The 22,281-nt window shown below is 42.0% G+C and overlaps 1 protein-coding gene across 1 annotated transcript; it reads left to right on the top strand.

The window, feature by feature from the left end:
* Window positions 1-5,068: 5,068 nt before the first annotated feature.
* rabif (RAB interacting factor) lies at window positions 5,069-21,503 on the top strand. Its single transcript, XM_083789350.1, has 4 exons — window positions 5,069-5,162; window positions 5,880-5,951; window positions 17,098-17,247; window positions 21,119-21,503. Exons 3-4 carry the CDS (start codon window positions 17,110-17,112, stop codon window positions 21,413-21,415), a joined length of 435 nt encoding a protein of 144 aa, XP_083645476.1. The 5' UTR covers window positions 5,069-5,162; window positions 5,880-5,951; window positions 17,098-17,109; the 3' UTR covers window positions 21,416-21,503.
* Window positions 21,504-22,281: the final 778 nt, after the last annotated feature.

Raw genomic sequence — 22,281 nt, 5'->3', positions numbered from 1 at the left:
CTTGAGTAAAAATGTCAGATTACTTTCTGTTAAATGAGTAATGCAGGGCCCTTCGTGGCCTAACAGAATATGAGTTTTCAGATATTCTGCTTAAGGTTTGATGAGTCTTTTAAATTAGAGGAACATTTCATCATTCACTGCAGGTCACTCTGATCAATTCAATTCAAAGGTGTATATGAATATATACCTATCTTTTATATCCTCCTGGTCAAATACAATTCTCTGACAAAGGCTTGGCACGCCTATATTATTGGTTTTAAAGAAATATATTTCCTCAGAGTACCTTTGGGCCTTTCAAACAATCCTTTATGAATTATAAGAGTATTGAATGATGGGTTACTATAGTATTCTCACACCTATTGTTGGATTTTACCTAGACTATTTAAAGAGGGAGTGCCACAATTTTTGTATTTTTCCAGTTTTTCATGTGTCTATGGGGTGACAGTACTTCATTAGACACCCTGGAGTCTACTGTATGTGTCTATGAGGTGACAGTACTTCATTAGACACCCTGGAGTCTACTGTATGTGTCTATGAGGTGACAGTACCTCATTAGACACCCTGGAGTCTACTGTATGTGTCTATGAGGTGACAGTACTTCATTAGACACCCTGGAGTCTACTGTATGTGTCTATGAGGTGACAGTACTTCATTAGACACCCTGGAGTCTACTGTATGTGTCTATGAGGTGACAGTACTTCATTAGACACCCTGGAGTCTACTGTATGTGTCTATGAGGTGACAGTACTTCATTAGACACCCTGGAGTCTACTGTATGTGTCTATGAGGTGACAGTACTACATTAGACACCCTGGAGTCTACTGTATGTGTCTATGAGGCGACAGTACTTCATTAGACACCCTGGAGTCTACTGTATGTGTCTATGAGGTGACAGTACTTCATTAGACACCCTGGAGTCTACTGTATGTGTCTATGGGGTGACAGTACTTCATTAGACACCCTGGAGTCTACTGTATGTGTCTATGAGGTGACAGTACTTCATTAGACACCCTGGAGTCTGCTGTATGTGTCTATGAGGTGACAGTACTTCATTAGACACCCTGGAGTCTACTGTATGTGTCTATGAGGTGACAGTACTACATTAGACACCCTGGAGTCTACTGTATGTGTCTATGAGGCGACAGTACTTCATTAGACACCCTGGAGTCTACTGTATGTGTCTATGGGGTGACAGTACTTCATTAGACACCCTGGAGTCTACTGTATGTGTCTATGAGGTGACAGTACCTCATTAGACACCCTGGAGTCTACTGTATGTGTCTATGAGGTGACAGTACCTCATTAGACACCCTGGAGTCTACTGTATGTGTCTATGGGGTGACAGTACTTCATTAGACACCCTGGAGTCTACTGTATGTGTCTATGGGGTGACAGTACTTCATTAGACACCCTGGAGTCTACTGTATGTGTCTATGAGGTGACAGTACCTCATTAGACACCCTGGAGTCTACTGTATGTGTCTATGAGGTGACAGTACCTCATTAGACACCCTGGAGTCTACTGTATGTGTCTATGAGGTGACAGTACTTCATTAGACACCCTGGAGTCTACTGTATGTGTCTATGAGGTGACAGTACTTCATTAGACACCCTGGAGTCTACTGTATGTGTCTATGAGGTGACAGTACTTCATTAGACACCCTGGACTCGTTTTTATGTGCAGTGGTGTATTCACTTTGTATTTTAGGGTTTCTTCCTGAGGCTGAACCCTCGACAGTCAAACGGGCCAATGAAATAAACAGTAATATATCTTCTTTTCCATCCACCAGCTGCAGTCTAAAAAGCCCGAATGACGTCGGGCGTCAGCTTCGTCTGTCCGCGGCGGTGCGCTAAGGTGTGCCTGCACTGAGACAGGCTGGCAGATCTTTCAGTACAATTTACAATTTAGGCATTTATCAGACGCTCTTAATCCAGAGCGACTTACATTAAGCAAGAACAAAAGCATGGGAATACATATAAACATTTATCATGAAACATGCGTAAGCTAAGAAAGTAACAGTGGAATATCTATATTATGAGACTATACATATAAACTATATATATATACTACTATGCTATACATATGTACTATGGCGTGCTATGACTACATACAATGCAATTATGCTGTCTACAGTCCAACGCAACAAGCATGACTTTGATTGATTGATTGATTGAAATATTTATTAACAGTTTGCAGAATTTACAGTACATTTCAAGCACAAACTCAATACAAAGACTGTTAACTGTGAGTGGACGACCCAATTAAGCATTACACTTGTTTACAACAGGGTCCACATTGTTCAATTCATCAAAACATTTAGAGACGTACAAATAGACACTTCTATGTAGCTAAAGAACAGAACAGGAATTCATCATAAAGGAAGCAAAAAGGGAAAAGATACATATACAGTGAGGGGAAATGTCTATAGAGGCCATTAGAATCTATGCCAGGGACCCCCAAAAGAGAAGACATGACATAGAGGCCATTATAATCTATGCCAGGGACCCCCATGAGAGAAGACATGACATAGAGGCCATTATAATCTATGCCAGGGACCCCCATAAGAGAAGACATGACATAGAGGCCATTATAATAATCTATGCCAGGGACCCCCATGAGAGAAGAAGAATTGTAGATGGCTCTATACAGAGATTCATTTCAATCACCCCTCAGTTGGACATGCATTAGTCTACGTCCGGTCCCGGACCCCCCATTTAAAACCCATTCTGACCTGAGATCAGATTCATACGAGGTTTCCACTGGGACACACACACTGGTCTGATTAACCCATTCTGACCTGAGATCAGATTCTAGAAATGTCAGTCGTTCTTCGAATTTTTCAAAAATAGCAGACCTACAAGCTCGTATCGCGCCACTCGGTGGCGCGCTATGAGCTTGTAGATCTGCTATTTTTCAACAGCTAAAGCATAACGTGATGCCGACACCAAAATGGGTTCCCGTTCAGAATGGGTTTTAATGTCATTTCTATCTGTGAGACCCCAAATTATATTGTAGCATCTATGTTAATTAAACTCTCTGACTAAGTTACAGACCCATAAGGGGTCCATTTGGTTCCTATAACTATCATTTAGCTATGGGGGACCCCCTGGAACTCCCGCACGGACCCCTGGGGGTCCCCGGACCCCACTTTGGGAACCCCCTGTAGTAGTTTACACTTAGAGGCCAATCTTTCCGGTGATAAGATGGCCACCAACGTAATCAAAAAAGTCAATCAAAGAACAAGATTCCTGTACAGGATCTCCTCACTGGTCAGCAAAAACACCTTGAAGACCTTAACAGGAGCCCTCGTACAAGGTTTCTTTGACTATGCATCCACCTCTTGGTACCACAGCACCTCAAAGGCCCTTAAAACAAGGCTCCAGACCTCCCAAAACAAACTGGTCAGGCTCCTACTTGGCCTCACCCCCCGAACCCACCTCACCCCTGCCCACTTTGACAGGCTGGGATGGCTTAGGGTCGACGACAGAGTACAGCATCTTGCAATGGGTCTGGTCCACAAGATTCGATACACCACCAAGATACCCATGTACCTGTCTAAATACTTCCTTAATGTAAACGAAGTCCACACCCACAACACCAGAGGGAGTACAACAAACCATGTACAACCCAGATTCGGCACAAACAAGGGACTAAATTCTTTTCGCTCCTATGCCACCAAAATGTGGAACGCCCTACCAACAGTCATTAAGACATGTGAATCCCTTGACTCCTTCAAAACCGCTCTCAAAGGGCACCTACGGATGGCTGCAATTCGAAACTGGCCTCTGTAAAATCTGAATCCCCCCCCACCCCATTTTCCCTCACTGTATATTGTATCTTTTCCCTTTTTTGCTTCCCATATGATGAATTTAGCTACATAGAAATGTCTATTTGTATGTCTCTAAATGTTTGTATGTCTTTAAATGTTTTGATGAATTGAACAATGTGGACCCTGTTGTAAACAAGTGTAATGCTTAATTGGGTCGTCCACTCACAGTTGACAGTCTTTGTATTGAGTTTGTGCTTAAAATGTACTGTAAATTCTACAAACTGTTAATAAATATTTCAATCAATCAATCAAAAAGCGAAACGCAAGAGCAGACTGCAGAGGCATCCTTTTGCGCCCCCTACTGGAAGAAGATGAGGATGCGCCACACACCTAAGAAGACTTTTTATTAATTCAGTCAGATAAAAAAATAAAACAGAACATGACGTCATTTACAACCCATGTGATGTGATGTCATCATATTGTCATCTCAGTTTTAGCGTTTTGCCTTCATTTAAAAATCGGCAAAAGTTGGAATTTGAATAATTCTGGAGGAATTCATTGTTGTATTTTGTATCATTTGTGCTTTGATTATAACATTTTTCTAGCTGTACCAATAATGTATATGACTTAAATATGACGTAGCCTATTCCAGTGTTGTTTTTGGCAGCAAATTTCTATTTTAGTTTTAGTCATAGTCTCTTGAATAGTTTTCACTTAGTCTTACTCACATTTTAATCACCTGGAATGTTCTAGTGTTTAGTCTAGTTTTAGTCGACTAAATGTCATACGATTTTAGTTGACTAAATCTACAGTTGATTTAGTCGACTAAAATGTGTTTTGACAGGCCTTGATGTCGTTGTAATAACATATTTTACACTTTGGTTGCATGCTGAAAATAGCAGATCTACAATCTCAAAACGCGTCGCGCTGCGACGCGTTTTGAGATTGTAGATCTGCTATTTTCAGCATAAAACTGGATCTCTTGTCCACTAGTCCCTTCCTAACATTTTAGTCTAGTTTTTATTTGTTGACGAAATTGTCATTATATTTAGTCTTAGTTTTAGTCACCATAGATCCGTTTTTATTTCGTTTTTATTTAGTTTTCGTCAGTGAAAAAAGGTAGTCGACGAACATTTTTCGTCTTAGTTTTAGTCGACGAAAACAACACTGGCCTATTCAGTATTTATTATTTATTATAGCCTATAATTATATAATTTAATTTTCCCCACTCTAGGCAGGAGGAACTAGGAACCTTATATCGGTCGCGTGTTGTTTCAAGTCGAGCTCATATAGTGTGCGGAACAACTCCTCTCTGAAGCTTCCAGTTGTTTTTGTCCAGAAAATCATTTGAATCTTTTAAATCCTTTAAATCCTTTAAATCCTTTAAATCAAGGTAATTTAATGAGTCTGTTTCGTTCAAATGTATCTCAACGTTATGTTTCTTATGGTGGATTGTATTATTTATACATTTAAATGAAGTTCTACTCGGAATGTTGAAAAAGGACCAAAAAATCTGAATTTCTGCTAAAGAAACCTGTTACCGTGTTCTATGCTTTTAGCTGTTGAAAAATAGCAGATCTACAAGCTCATAGCGCGCCACCGAGTGGCGCGCTATGAGCTTGTAGGTCTGCTATTTTTTTTTTTTGAAAAATCGAAGAACCACTGACATAGAAACATGGGTTTTTATCAGAAAACTGTCAGGATGTATAGAAGACATTTCTAGAATCTGATCTCAGGTCAGAATGGGTTAATGTCAACGGTCGTAACAATTTTATATATATATATATACATATATATATATATGTTAAACATGAACTTATAGGTGACATGTCAGTCGGTTCTGTTCTGTTCTTATGATGAATTCCTGTTCTGTTCTTTAACTACATAGAAGTGTCTATTTGTACGTCTCTAAATGTTTTGATGAATTGAACAATGTGGACCCTGTTGTAAACAAGTGTAATGCTTAATTGGGTCGTCCACTCACAGTTAACGGTCTTTGTATTGAGTTTGTGCTTGAAATGTACTGTAATTCTGCAAACTGTTAATAAATATTTCAATCAATCAATCAATCAAAGTATAAATAATTGTTGTGCATCCATGTATGTTTCAGGAGCGTTCTGACTGTCATCATCTGACCGCTTCTGGAGACTGACGCGCCGAGACTGAAGATACAGCATTAAAGGTATGAACTCACCTTCAGGACCGGTCCATTTGGTTCTGGTGCTTTATAGATCAGTGTTGTTTTCGTCGACTAAAACTAAGACGAAAAATGTTCGTCGACTACCTTTTTCCACTGAAGAAAACTAAATAAAAACGAAATAAAAACGAATCTATGATGACTAAAACTAAGACTAAATATACTGACAATTTCGTCAACAAATAAAAACTAGACTAAAATGTTTAGGAAGGGACTAGTGGACAAGAGATCCAGTTTTATGCTGAAAATAGCAGATATACAATCTCACAACGCGTCGCGAGATTGTATATCTGCTATTTTCAGCAAGCAACCAAAGTGAAAAAACGACATCAAGGCCTGTCAAAACACATTTTAGTCGACTACATCAACTGTAGATTTAGTCGACTAAAATTGTATGACATTTTGTCGACTAAAACTAGACTAAACACTAGAACATTCCAGGTGACTAAAATGTGACTAAAACTAAGTGAAAACTATTCAAGAGACTAAATGACTAAAACTAAAATAGAAATTTGCTGCCAAAAACAACACTGCTTTAGATCTGGTTGGACAGACCAGGACGGGTCCATTTGGTTGTGGTTGGTATAAACATTGTATTTACAAGGCTGTGTAGCCTGTGTTGGTGTTATTCAGTGTTGTTTTTGGCAGTTTTTTAGTTTTAGTCACATTTTAGTCACCTTGAATCTATAAATAATAATAATAATAAAACTTTATTTGTATAGCACCTTTCATGACATGAAATGCAGCTCAAAGTGCTTTACAGAACAATGGAGAATAAAAGAAAAGCAAGGCAACGACATTAAAAAACAAGCAGTAATGCAGTACATGAGTACAGTGAGGACATGAAAAATAAAAAATTAAAGATCAATTAAAGGCAATGTTGTGGAAGTGGGTCTTGAGCTGAGCTTTAAAAATGTCTACAGAGGCTGCCTGACGAAGGTACAGTGGGAGCTTGTTCCATGCCGACGGCCCGTAGAAGCAAAAAGCTGCTTCCCCGTATTTTTTAGTTGCCATTTTTTTGGGCAAAGCGAGCAGGCCGGCGGTGGAAGACCTTAGGGGGCGGTTTGGGACATATTTAGGCAGGCAGTCATGTAGGTAGGAAGGTTTGGGACATATTTAGGCAGGCAGTCATGTAGGTAGGAAGGTTTGGGACATATTTAGGCAGGCAGTCATGTAGGTAGGAAGGTTTGGGACATATTTAGGCAGGCAGTCATGTAGGTAGGAAGGTTTGGGACATATTTAGGCAGGCAGTCATGTAGGTAGGAAGGTTTGGGACATATTTAGGCAGGCAGTCATGTAGGTAGGAAGGTTTGGGACATATTTAGGCAGGCAGTCATGTAGGTAGGAAGGTTTGGGACATATTTAGGCAGACAGTCATGTAGGTAGGAAGGTTTGGGACATATTTAGGCAGGCAGTCATGTAGGTAGGAAGGTTTGGGACATATTTAGGCAGGCAGTCATGTAGGTAGGAAGGTTTGGGACATATTTAGGCAGGCAGTCATGTAGGTAGGAAGGTGCGAGACCATTGAGAGCTTTATAGACAAGTAAAATAATTTTAAAATCAATCCTAAAAACAACCGGAAGCAGTGATGCCAAAACTGGAGTAATATGTTCTCTCATCTTAGTTCTAGTTAAAACTCTGGCTGCTGCATTTTGGACAAGTTGTAATCTGTCAGTTGTTTTTATAGCCCTGAAACATGACTGCCATGATGATTATCATGACACTCATGGCTTAACTGCACCCTGTGTTTGGCGCTCGCTACATTTACAACTTTTCCGTATATATAAACATTCAGATACTCACAAGTACTCACAATTTGTCCCACGGGTGTTAGTTAGTTGCTGCTCCAGCGATTAGAATTTCTGCGTCCCGCGTTGTTTAATAAAAAGCATTTATTTATCCGAGCTCCCCGGCTACTTTCTTCAAACGGGGTTCGTTTGGGAAATCCACAGTTGCACACCGGGAGCGCACTCGCCTATTAGTCTGTATTGGCAGGGCGGTCAGCGTACCTATATCGAACACACCGAGTGCCACCCTCCTCCCGACCGATAGGGGCGCGTAGTTGAAAGCCAATGGCAAAAATAACAGCTCGGATAAAAATGCTTTTTATTAAACAACGCGGGATGTAGAAATTCTAATCGCTGGAGCAGCAACTATCTAACACCCGTGGGACACTTTGTGAGTACTTTATATTTGAAATCTGAATGTTTATATATACGTAAAAGTTGTAAATGTAGCGAGCGCCAAAAACAGGGTGTATTTACTTCATGACTCTCGTATGAATACCAGAGTCATGAACCATGGCTACCTTGAATCATGAATATGAATATGAATACCAGAGTCATGAACCAGGGCTACCTTGAATCATGTTAGTGTTGGACTCATTCATTGAATCATGTTAGTGTTGGACTCATTCATTGAATCATGTTAGTGTTGGACTCATTCATTGAATCATGTTAGTGTTGGACTCATTCATTGAATCATGTTAGTGTTGGACTCATTCATTGAATCATGTTAGTGTTGGACTCATTCATTGAATCATGTTAGTGTTGGACTCATTCATTGAATCATGTTAGTGTTGGACTCATTCATTGAATCATGTTAGTGTTGGACTCATTCATTGAATCATGTTAGTGTTGGACTCATTCATTGAATCATGTTAGTGTTGGACTCATTCATTGCGAATGAGTCCAGAGAAACCTTCAGGGTTACATTATGATAATCTTGAAATGAAGTTATTGAAACCTGTGGCTTTTTGATTGATTGATTGAAATATGTATTAACAGTTTGCAGAATTACAGTAGGCTACATTTCAAGCACAAACTATCAATACAAAGACTGTTAACTGTGAGTGGACGACCCATTTAAGCATTACACTTGTTTACAACAGGGTCCACCATGTTCAATTCATCAAAAACATTTAGAGACATACAAATAGACACTTCTATATAGTTAAAGAACAGAACAGGAATTCATCATAAAATTGCTGATTTGATTGCTGTGCCTATATCTTACATAATGAATTTGAGTTTAAACAAAGGCAATTATGTCCCGAGGAATGGAAAATAGATTATTCCATTGCCAAAGAACAGTAAAGAACCTTTCTCAGGTAAAAAATAGCAGACCAATAAGTCTATTACCAGCCTCGAGTAAAATTATGTAGAGAATAGTGTATGGACAGTAAAATGAACAATGATTTAGTGTGGTACTGTGGTTACGTCTAAGTAAAATGAACAATGATTTAGTGTGGTTACGTGTAAGTACAATGAACAATGATTTAGTGTGGTTACGTGTAAGTACAATGAACAATGATTTAGTGTGGTTACGTGTAAGTAAAATGAACAATGATTTAGTGTGGTTACGTGTAAGTAAAATGAACAATGATTTAGTGTGGTTACGTGTAAGTAAAATGAACAATGATTTAGTGTGGTTACGTGTAAGTACAATGAACAATGATTTAGTGTGGTTACGTGTAAGTACAATGAACAATGATTTAGTGTGGTTACGTGTAAGTACAATGAACAATGATTTAGTGTGGTTACGTGTAAGTACAATGAACAATGATTTAGTGTGGTTACGTCTAAATACAATGAACAATGATTTAGTGTGGTTACGTCTAAGTACAATGAACAATGATTTAGTGTGGTTACGTGTAAGTACAATGAACAATGATTTAGTGTGGTTACGTGTAAGTAAAATGAACAATGATTTAGTGTGGTTACGTCTAAGTAAAATGAACAATGATTTAGTGTGGTTACGTCTAAGTAAAATGAACAATGATTTAGTGTGGTTACGTCTAAGTAAAATGAACAATGATTTAGTGTGGTTACGTCTAAGTAAAATGAACAATGATTTAGTGTGGTTACGTCTAAGTAAAATGAACAATGATTTAGTGTGGTTGCGTCTAAGTAAAATGAACAATGATTTAGTGTGGTTACGTGTAAGTACAATGAACAATGATTTAGTGTGGTTACGTGTAAGTAAAATGAACAATGATTTAGTGTGGTTACGTCTAAGTAAAATGAACAATGATTTAGTGTGGTTACGTCTAAGTAAAATGAACAATGATTTAGTGTGGTTACGTCTAAGTAAAATGAACAATGATTTAGTGTGGTTACGTCTAAGTAAAATTAACAATGATTTAGTGTGGTTACGTCTAAGTAAAATGAACAATGATTTAGTGTGGTTACGTCTAAGTAAAATGAACAATGATTTAGTGTGGTTACGTGTAAGTAAAATGAACAATGATTTAGTGTGGTTACGTCTAAGTAAAATGAACAATGATTTAGTGTGGTTACGTGTAAGTACAATGAACAATGATTTAGTGTGGTTACGTCTAAGTAAAATGAACAATGATTTAGTGTGGTTACGTCTAAGTAAAATGAACAATGATTTAGTGTGGTTACGTGTAAGTAAAATGAACAATGATTTAGTGTGGTTACGTCTAAGTAAAATGAACAATGATTTAGTGTGGTTACGTGTAAGTACAATGAACAATGATTTAGTGTGGTTACGTCTAAGTAAAATGAACAATGATTTAGTGTGGTTACGTGTAAGTACAATGAACAATGATTTAGTGTGGTTACGTCTAAGTAAAATGAACAATGATTTAGTGTGGTTACGTGTAAGTACAATGAACAATGATCTAGAGGGGGCACGGTGGCACAGTTGGTAGTGCTGTCGCCTCACAGCTAGAAGGTCCTGGGTTCGATTCCCGCTCGGGACACTGTGGGCACTGGCGCCGTGTTCCCTCCGATGCGTCATCAGTGCCCATACCCGAGGCGGGGGTTGGCGAAAGGGCCTTTCTGTGTGGAGTTTGCATGTTCTCCCCGTGTCCCCTAGGGTAGGTACCCTCACATGTTCTCCCCGTGTCCCCTAGAGTAGGTATCCTCACATGTTCTCCTCGTGTCCCCTAGGGTAAGTACCCTCACATGTTCTCCACGTGTCCCCTAGGGTAGGTACCCTCACATGTTCTCCCCGTGTCCCCTATAGGGTAGATACCCTCACATGTTCTCCACGTGTCCCCTAGGGTAGATACCCTCACAAAAACATGCCGTAATCCTGGTCTCTAAAACTACCTCCCCCTGGCCAGCCGGGGCGCCTGATGGAGGGGAAAGGAACTGGTCGGAATAACGTGTCCCTTCCACGCGCTACGCCTGGCCGGGGAAATTCCCCTCTGTCAGGTGTAAAGAAGCAGCTTGGACTCCTCATGCATAGAAGGAGGCATGAGGTCAGTCCGCTGCCCCCCCAGGTTGGCAGAGGAAGTGTAGCGCCCAGGATTACATTAGATAATTGGCACTGGGTGAAAAGAAAACTGGGTTACAAAATCGTGGGATAAAAATTTAGAAAAAAAAAGAAAGAACAATGATCTAGTGTGGTTACTGGTTACGTGTAAAAAGTAGGTTGGATTATTTATTACTGTGTTTTGTGAAAAACATCACATCTAAAACCCCAGCAATAGTCTATGATAATGTATCATTGTTCTCAGATCATTATGTTACTCGACAGTCAGAGGGTCGTTTTATGCTGCCTTCATGTTAACCCATTCTGACCTGTGATCAGATTCTAGAAATGTCAGTCGTTCTTCGATTTTTCAAAAATAGCAGACCTACAAGCTCGTATCGCGCCACTCGGTGGCGCGATATGAGCTTGTAGATCTGCTATTTTTCAATAGCTAAAGCATAACATGATGCTGACACCAAAATGGGTTCCCGTTCAGAATGGTTTAAACAAAGAACAGTCCAGTACAGAGCCATGGTGGCATCTAGCCGCAATTTGCAACTCTACATTTTTTTTACAATGGGTTGAATCTAGAGTTGCAACAAGCTCCATCCACTTCCTATTCATCATTTTTGGTTTGTGATCTGCTTGTCTTAAACGACGTTAAACTCACCAACATTGCAGCTGCAGTCCAAGCTTGAATTATCCTCTTTCAATCTGCCGAGCTTGTTTTTCATAAAAATCCACCGTAGAGATGTTATGAGCTACTTTCTGTCAAGACATCCTCTGCAGGTGATTATTTTTCTAAGTGCTGGAGTTTGGAAGCACTCGTCGTACGTCACTGAACGGCCTGTTTAGAATTTGCACATAATGCAGGAGGCAGCAGCGCGACCCGTTAACAGAAACGAGTGCTTCCAAACTGCAACACTTAAAAGAATAATCACTTGCAGAGGATGTCTTGACAGAAAGTATCTCATAACATCTCTACGGTGGATTCTAAATGTTCTAAATGGTCTAAATGTTTTAATGATGATATGTTTAAGACAGCAGGAAGAATATAGCTGCTGTGACTCACAGTAAGCTAATGGGGATCTTATAAATATCAAATCGAATAGTTTTAGTCGACTAAATGTCATGAGATTTTTTGACAGGCCTTGGTGCTGTCGTGATGGCTGATTGGTTGCATGCTGATGCTGGTTTTAGTCGACGAAAACAACACTGGTGTTATTTATGTGTAACTTTGTGTTGCTGTTTTAATGTGGTGAAATAAAAAAATCACACCTGTGTGAAGTGAGGGTGCTCTCATCATCGTAGTAATAGTTACTTTATTGACACAAATGTATAAATCATTGGGTCCAAACAATAATTGAAAACCCATGAATAAAAACTTTTAAAAAATACATTAAAATATACAATACACCAGGGGTTCCCAAAGTGGGGTCCGGGGACCCCCAGGGGTCCTTGAGGGAGTTCCAGGGGGTCCCCAGCTAAATGATAGTTAGGAACCAAATGGACCCTTATGGGTCTGTAACTCTGAGAGTGTACAAATAGAACCAAATGGACCCTTATGGGTCTGTAACTCTGAGAGTGTACAAATGGAACCAAATGGACCCTTATGGGTCTGTAACTCTGAGAGTGTACAAATAGAACCAATTGGACCCTTATGGGTCTGTAACTCTGAGAGTGTACAAATGGAACCAAATGGACCCTTATGGGTCTGTGACTCTGAGAGTGTACAAATGGAACCAAATGGACCCTTATGGGTCTGTAACTCTGAGAGTGTACAAATAGAAATTTAGTGTGAAAATTAAATGGGTTGAGAATCACTGCTAGAGCCGTAGAAATCTTCTCTGATGAGGGTCCCCGCATGTCTTTTCAAATGGGGGTCCCCCGCGGGGCTAATTAGTATCAATTTGGGGGTCCTTGACATGAAAAGGTTTGGGAACCACTGCCAACACAAAATCCCTTTACAACAGGAGCTTTAAGTGTTTGTAGACCAGTCTCACATTGACCGACCCGTCTGTCTGTCTGCTATGACCAGTCTGACATTGACCCTTCTGTCTGTCTGTCTGCTATGACCAGTCTCACATTGACCTGCTGTCTGTCTGCTATGACCAGTCTCACATTGACCCGTCTGTCTGTCTGTCTGCTATGACCAGTCTGACATTGACCCTTCTGTCTGTCTGTCTGCTATGACCAGTCTCACATTGACCTGCTGTCTGTCTGCTATGACCAGTCTCACATTGACCGACCTGTCTGTCTGTCTGTCTGCTATGACCAGTCTCACATTGACCGACCTGTCTGTCTGTCTGTCTGCTATGACCAGTCTGACATTGACCCGTCTGTCTGTCTGTCTGCTATGACCTGCTATGACGAAAGTCGACACTAATAGCTGAATATAGGAGGGGCTAGTGCCCCTCAAACAAAGAATACTGCCTCCCCCTGGCCAGCCGGGGCGCCTGATAAATGGTAAATGGTGCATTTATATAGCGCCTTTATCCAAGGCGCTTTACAGAGATTGTGCATTACATTCACCCATTCACACACCTTTACATAGATTGTGCATTACATTCACCCATTCACACACACATTCATACACCTTTACATAGATTGTGCATTACATTCACCCATTCACACACACATTCATACACCGATTGCAGCGGAAACCATGCAAGGCACCAACTAGCACATCGGGAGCAATTAGGGGTTCAGAGTCTTGCTTAAGGACACTTTGACACTAACTCTGGGGGAGCCCGGGTTCGAACTGGCAACCTTACGGTTACCATCCAGCCACTCTACCCCTGAGCCACCGCCGCCCCTGATGGAGGGGAAAGGAACTGGTTGGAATAACGTCTTCCTTCCACGCGCTACGTCCAACCAGGGAAACTCCCCCCTGTCAGGTGTAAAGGAGCAGCTTGGACTCCTCATGCATAGAAGGAAGCATGAGGTCAGTCCGTTGCTCTCCCCAGGTTGTCAGAGGGAGTGTAACTCCCAGGATTACATTAGATCAGCTAAATGATGGAGAGAGAGTTGGTAACCAAATGGACCCTTCTAGATCTTTAACTCTTACGTGTCTACTTGGTTTCATTTTACACTCTCAAGAGTTAAATTATTGTTAAACATCTGCATTTTTTAGGTTAATTTACCAGAAGTTACACAATTAGAGAATGTAGAAGAATTGTTATTTTGGTCCTGTTATCTCTCCTAATGGTACAATTTACAATTTAGGCATTTAGCAGACGCTCTTGATCCAGATTCCAGAGCAACTTACATTTAAGCAAAAACAAAAGCATGGCAATACATCACATATATAAAAAGTAGTTATCGTGAATCATGTATAAACTAAGAACGTAACAGTGGAGTATCTATGTCAACTCTACATACTATACTATATTATATATTATATTATACAATATACATGTGTACTATGAAGTGCTATGACTACATAAAATACAATTCTAGTGCTGTCTACGTAACGAGCTATAAATACTACTAGGCTAGGGCAAGTGCTACGGGCCATGGTGGAGTCTGAAAAGGTGGGTTTTCAGACTACGGCGGAAGATTGGGAGTGAGGCTGCAGTTCTGACTGCAATGGGAAGTGTGATGGTACCAACATCATGTTATCTCTCCTAATGGTACCAACATCATGTTATCTCTCCTAATGGTACCAACACCATGTTATCTCTCCTAATGGTACCAACACCATGTTATCTCTCCTAATGGTACCAACATCATGTTATCTCTCCTAATGGTACCAACATCATGTTATCTCTCCTAATGGTACCAACATCATGTTATCTCTCCTAATGGTACCAACATCATGTTATCTCTCCTAATGGTACCAACACCATGTTATCTCTCCTAATGGTACCAACATCATGTTATCTCTCCTAATGGTACCAACATCATGTTATCTCTCCTAATGGTACCAACACCATGTTATCTCTCCTAATGGTACCAACACCATGTTATCTCTCCTAATGGTACCAACATCATGTTATCTCTCCTAATGGTACCAACATCATGTTATCTCTCCTAATGGTACCAACATCATGTTATCTCTCCTAATGGTACCAACATCATGTTATCTCTCCTAATGGTACCAACACCATGTTATCTCTCCTAATGGTACCAACACCATGTTATCTCTCCTAATGGTACCAACACCATGTTATCTCTCCTAATGGTACCAACATCATGTTATCTCTCCTAATGGTACTAACACCATGTTATCTCTCCTAATGGTACCAACATCATGTTATCTCTCCTAATGGTACCAACATCATGTTATCTCTCCTAATGGTACCAACATCATGTTATCTCTCCTAATGGTACCAACATCATGTTATCTCTCCTAATGGTACCAACATCATGTTATCTCTCCTAATGGTACCAACACCATGTTATCTCTCCTAATGGTACCAACATCATGTTATCTCTCCTAATGGTACCAACACCATGTTATCTCTCCTAATGGTACCAACACCATGTTATCTCTCCTAATGGTACCAACACCATGTTATCTCTCCTAATGGTACCAACACCATGTTATCTCTCCTAATGGTACCAACACCATGTTATCTCTCCTAATGGTACCAACATCATGTTATCTCTCCTAATGGTACCAACATCATGTTATCTCTCCTAATGGTACCAACATCATGTTATCTCTCCTAATGGTACCAACATCATGTTATCTCTCCTAATGGTACCAACATCATGTTATCTCTCCTAATGGTACCAACACCATGTTATCTCTCCTAATGGTACCAACACCATGTTATCTCTCCTAATGGTACCAACATCATGTTATCTCTCCTAATGGTACCAACATCATGTTATCTCTCCTAATGGTACCAACATCATGTTATCTCTCCTAATGGTACCAACATCATGTTATCTCTCCTAATGGTACCAACATCATGTTATCTCTCCTAATGGTACCAACATCATGTTATCTCTCCTAATGGTACCAACATCATGTTATCTCTCCTAATGGTACCAACACCATGTTATCTCTCCTAATGGTACCAACACCATGTTATCTCTCCTAATGGTACCAACACCATGTTATCTCTCCTAATGGTACCAACATCATGTTATCTCTCCTAATGGTACCAACATCATGTTATCTCTCCTAATGGTACCAACATCATGTTATCTCTCCTAATGGTACCAACACCATGTTATCTCTCCTAATGGTACCAACACCATGTTATCTCTCCTAATGGTACCAACATCATGTTATCTCTCCTAATGGTACCAACATCATGTTATCTCTCCTAATGGTACCAACATCATGTTATCTCTCCTAATGGTACCAACACCATGTTATCTCTCCTAATGGTACCAACATCATGTTATCTCTCCTAATGGTACCAACACCATGTTATCTCTCCTAATGGTACCAACATCATGTTATCTCTCCTAATGGTACCAACATCATGTTATCTCTCCTAATGGTACCAACACCATGTTATCTCTCCTAATGGTACCAACATCATGTTATCTCTCCTAATGGTACCAACACCATGTTATCTCTCCTAATGGTACCAACATCATGTTATCTCTCCTAATGGTACCAACACCATGTTATCTCTCCTAATGGTACCAACATCAATACAGCATGGATGGAATTGTGGACATATTTTCCAACGACAACTAAATATTGCTAACTGTCATCACATGGTGGTTCCATGGCTCAAATTCAGAATAAATGACGGGCCTTGATTTGAAAAGGGTTTAAAAGCACTGCATTCGATTAAGTGGGAACAAAGGGTTACAAACATTGTGCGATAAAATATTTTAACAATACAAATAAAATACAAATAAATGCTGCCATGTATCATGTGTACCGTAGTGTACTGTACTTACAGTATATGTGTGTGTTTGTTTGTTTGTTTTTTGTCAGGATTTAGACGCCATGGAGCAGAAAGAGAGCGACGCCACAGAGCGAGCCCAGCTGGTGTCTGAGGACGGGAAGAACATCAAGGCTGTGCTCTGTCAGCGCTGTGGCTCCAAGGTGCTCTGCCCAGGGATGGGATCCTTCACAGAGAAGGAGGTATGTTGTTCTGTCCAGGGATGGGATCCTTCACAGTGAAGGAGGTATGTTGTTCTGTCCAGGGATGGGATCCTTCACAGAGAAGGAGGTATGTTGTTCTGTCCAGGGATGGGATCCTTCACAGTGAAGGAGGTATGTTGTTCTGCCCAGGGATGGGATCCTTCACAGAGAAGGAGGTATGTTGTTCTGCCCAGGGATGGGATCCTTCACAGAGAAGGAGGTATGTTGTTCTGTCCAGGGATGGGATCCTTCACAGAGAAGGAGGTGTGTTGTTCTGTCCAGGGATGGGATCCTTCACAGTGAAGGAGGTATGTTGTTCTGTCCAGGGATGGGATCCTTCACAGTGAAGGAGGTATGTTGTTCTGTCCAGGGATGGGATCCTTCACAGAGAAGGAGGTATGTTGTTCTGTCCAGGGATGGGATCCTTCACAGAGAAGGAGGTGTGTTGTTCTGTCTAGGGATGGGATCCTTCACAGAGAAGGAGGTATGTTGTTCTGTCCAGGGATGGGATCCTTCACAGAGAAGGAGGTGTGTTGTTCTGTCTAGGGATGGGATCCTTCACAGAGAAGGAGGTATGTTGTTCTGTCCAGGGATGGGATCCTTCACAGAGAAGGAGGTATGTTGTTCTGCCCAGGGATGGGATCCTTCACAGAGAAGGAGGTATGTTGTTCTGTCCAGGGATGGGATCCTTCACAGTGAAGGAGGTATGTTGTTCTGTCCAGGGATGGGATCCTTCACAGAGAAGGAGGTATGTTGTTCTGTCCAGGGATGGGATCCTTCACAGAGAAGGAGGTGTGTTGTTCTGTCTAGGGATGGGATCCTTCACAGAGAAGGAGGTATGTTGTTCTGTCCAGGGATGGGATCCTTCACAGTGAAGGAGGTGTGTTGTTCTGTCTAGGGATGGGATCCTTCACAGAGAAGGAGGTATGTTGTTCTGCCCAGGGATGGGATCCTTCACAGAGAAGGAGGTGTGTTGTTCTGTCTAGGGATGGGATCCTTCACAGAGAAGGAGGTATGTTGTTCTGTCCAGGGATGGGATCCTTCACAGAGAAGGAGGTATGTTGTTCTGCCCAGGGATGGGATCCTTCACAGAGAAGGAGGTGTGTTGTTCTGTCCAGGGATGGGATCCTTCACAGAGAAGGAGGTGTGTTGTTCTGTCTGCCCAGGGATGGGATCCTTCACAGAGAAGGAGGTATGTTGTTCTGTCTAGGGATGGGATCCTTCACAGAGAAGGAGGTATGTTGTTCTGTCCAGGGATGGGATCCTTCACAGAGAAGGAGGTATGTTGTTCTGTCCAGGGATGGGATCCTTCACAGAGAAGGAGGTGTGTTGTTCTGTCCAGGGATGGGATCCTTCACAGAGAAGGAGGTGTGTTGTTCTGTCTGCCCAGGGATGGGATCCTTCACAGAGAAGGAGGTATGTTGTTCTATCCAGGGATGGGATCCTTCACAGAGAAGGAGGTATGTTGTTCTGTCCAGGGATGGGATCCTTCACAGAGAAGGAGGTGTGTTGTTCTGTCCAGGGATGGGATCCTTCACAGTGAAGGAGGTATGTTGTTCTGTCCAGGGATGGGATCCTTCACAGTGAAGGAGGTGTGTTGTTCTGTCCAGGGATGGGATCCTTCACAGTGAAGGAGGTATGTTGTTCTGTCCAGGGATGGGATCCTTCACAGAGAAGGAGGTATGTTGTTCTGTCCAGGGATGGGATCCTTCACAGAGAAGGAGGTATGTTGTTCTGTCCAGGGATGGGATCCTTCACAGTGAAGGAGGTATGTTGTTCTGCCCAGGGATGGGATCCTTCACAGAGAAGGAGGTATGTTGTTCTGTCCAGGGATGGGATCCTTCACAGAGAAGGAGGTATGTTGTTCTGTCCAGGGATGGGATCCTTCACAGAGAAGGAGGTATGTTGTTCTGTCTGCCCAGGGATGGGATCCTTCACAGAGAAGGAGGTATGTTGTTCTGTCCAGGGATGGGATCCTTCACAGTGAAGGAGGTGTGTTGTTCTGTCCAGGGATGGGATCCTTCACAGAGAAGGAGGTATGTTGTTCTGTCTGTCCAGGGATGGGATCCTTCACAGAGAAGGAGGTATGTTGTTCTGTCCAGGGATGGGATCCTTCACAGAGAAGGAGGTATGTTGTTCTGTCCAGGGATGGGATCCTTCACAGAGAAGGAGGTATGTTGTTCTGTCTGCCCAGGGATGGGATCCTTCACAGTGAAGGAGGTGTGTTGTTCTGTCCAGGGATGGGATCCTTCACAGAGAAGGAGGTATGTTGTTCTGTCCAGGGATGGGATCCTTCACAGTGAAGGAGGTGTGTTGTTCTGTCCAGGGATGGGATCCTTCACAGTGAAGGAGGTATGTTGTTCTGCCCAGGGATGGGATCCTTCACAGAGAAGGAGGTATGTTGTTCTGTCCAGGGATGGGATCCTTCACAGAGAAGGAGGTATGTTGTTCTGTCCAGGGATGGGATCCTTCACAGAGAAGGAGGTATGTTGTTCTGTCTGCCCAGGGATGGGATCCTTCACAGTGAAGGAGGTGTGTTGTTCTGTCCAGGGATGGGATCCTTCACAGAGAAGGAGGTATGTTGTTCTGTCCAGGGATGGGATCCTTCACAGAGGAGGTATGTTGTTCTGTCCAGGGATGGGATCCTTCACAGAGAAGGAGGTATGTTGTTCTGTCCAGGGATGGGATCCTTCACAGAGAAGGAGGTGTGTTGTTCTGTCCAGGGATGGGATCCTTCACAGAGAAGGAGGTATGTTGTTCTGTCCAGGGATGGGATCCTTCACAGAGAAGGAGGTGTGTTGTTCTGTCCAGGGATGGGATCCTTCACAGAGAAGGAGGTATGTTGTTCTGTCCAGGGATGGGATCCTTCACAGAGAAGGAGGTGTGTTGTTCTGTCCAGGGATGGGATCCTTCACAGAGAAGGAGGTATGTTGTTCTGTCCAGGGATGGGATCCTTCACAGAGAAGGAGGTATGTTGTTCTGTCCAGGGATGGGATCCTTCACAGAGAAGGAGGTGTGTTGTTCTGTCTGTCTGTCCAGGGATGGGATCCTTCACAGAGTTATTTTTGTCTCCACCAGGCCGAAGGCATGGGGGGAGAGTATGTTTTGCACTCCGTCCGTCCGTGTGTCCGTCCGTGTGTGTGTCCGTGAGCAGCTAATCTCGGCCACACACACTCCCTGGATGCCAACGATGAACCTCTGCCCCAAACTTTACAGAACGGCCTGTTATAGCGCCACCAGGAGGCCGCTTTGTGCAAAACAAGTTTTTGCACAGTACACCTACAGATTTCTCAGACTCCATCCTGATTGGTTAAGATTGGCTTCCAAAGTTCACAGGAGTGCTCAGTTTCAAACAAAATGCTGCAAATCATGAACACATCGCGTGGTTTCCGTGAAATTGTGCACGCACATTCCCACTAGGCCGAGGACGAAATGCCACATGAACAATTTCAACTCGGCCTCAAGGTGGCGCTATAACTGGCCGAAAAGTGTTTTTACCTCTAACTGCACGGATCTGTGGATAACTTTGTATGCCAACTCCCTAGTTTACTTTTGTTGCCCTTTTATCCAACCACCAGATGAAGGCAAGCTGCAATGTCCTACATTCCTATCCTGGTGGAGACCTGTGCCCAGAAGGGCACTTTGTCTAGTTGTTTTTGTTTTTGACTTGAGGCAGAAATATTGTGTAGTGTAGTGACAGTGGTACAGTGTAGTGTATCACTAATAATGTACTCTGTAGTGTACCAATAATAATGATATTGTGTAGTGTAATAATACAGTATTAATACAGTGTAGTGTAATAGTAATAATGATAATAATAATTATCAGTGTAGTGTAATAGTAATAATAATAATGTCTCGTCTCTCCTCAGCTGTTCTTGCCGTCGATGCGTAAGAAGACCTCCCTGGCCTCCTCCTCCTCCTCCTCCTCTTCCTCCTCCTCCTCGCCGCCGTCGGACGGCTCAGAGGGCGACACGCTGAGCCGCCATTGGCTGGTGGACGACATGTACGTCTTCGAGAACGTGGGCTTCACGCGCGACGTGGTGCGCGGCGCCACGCGGGTCAAGTACCTGATCTGTGCGGACTGTGAGATCGGGCCCATCGGCTGGCACTGCCCCGACGACAAGAAGAGCTTCTATGTGGCCGTGGAGCGCGTCAGACACGCTTAGATTACGTTAATTAACCTGCTCTTATTATGTGTTATTATGAATGATGGTTTTTTTTCTTTTTTCGTTCTAGTTTTGCTGTCCTCTCCAGTTTAACCCATTCTGACCTGAGATCAGATTCTAAAAAAATGTCAGTCGCTCTTCGATTTTTCCTAAAATAGCAGACCTACAAGCTCGTATCGCGCCACTCGGTGGCGCGATATGAGCTTGTAGATCTGCTATTTTTAAATAGCTAAAGCATAACATGATGCCGACACCAAAATGGGTGCCCGTTCAGAATGGGTTAAAGTCCTTCGTTAATTACGTTAATTAACCTGCTCTTATTGTGTTATTATGAATGATGTTTTTTTTTTTTTCATTCTAGTTTTGCTGTCCTCTCCAGTTTAAAGGCGCAGTGAAACGGAAATGGTGAACAACATGAAAATGGTGTTTCTACATGAAACACCGCCAATCAGAGCGTCGCATCCCTTCAGGCGATGGGACGTTAGCTAGGGACGGTAGTTATGCTATACGCAACAGCGTGGTGTTGTTTGTTTATAAATCATATTATGTGGCTTATTTCTACCATATAATGTTTTCAGATACATATTCTAGCGTGATGATTAAGTTGAAACCGAGTAACACACTGCCTGGATGTTATCTTGAATGGAAATAAAAACGGAGGATTCTGTAATCAGTAGCAGCTGTGATGGACGGAGGCTCAAATATGGGGAATTAAACGGGTGAGCTTCATTGTTATTGGCTTTTATCGATGTGTATCTCTACACGTCATCACGCAGCACGTTTTCGTTTTAATAAATAAATAATGCAATTGTTTTTATGGACCTTTGATATAAAAACACACAGAAATGAGAATGTTCACATTGTTT

Source organism: Protomyctophum parallelum (assembly GCF_964188405.1).
Source record: "Protomyctophum parallelum genome assembly, chromosome: 18".
Lineage (NCBI taxonomy): Eukaryota > Metazoa > Chordata > Actinopteri > Myctophiformes > Myctophidae > Protomyctophum > Protomyctophum parallelum.
Note: the sequence above shows the minus strand (reverse complement) of the source record. Positions and strands in the feature narration are given on the sequence as shown.

Excerpts from the sequence above, each read along its gene's own strand:
- rabif (XM_083789350.1), top strand. The coding sequence starts at position 17,110 with ATGGAGCAGAAAGAGAGCGACGCCACAGAGCGAGCCCAGCTGGTGTCT. Across the intron at positions 17,248-21,118 it reads GATCCTTCACAGAGAAGGAG|CTGTTCTTGCCGTCGATGCG; the intron begins GTATGTTGTTCT and ends GTCTCTCCTCAG.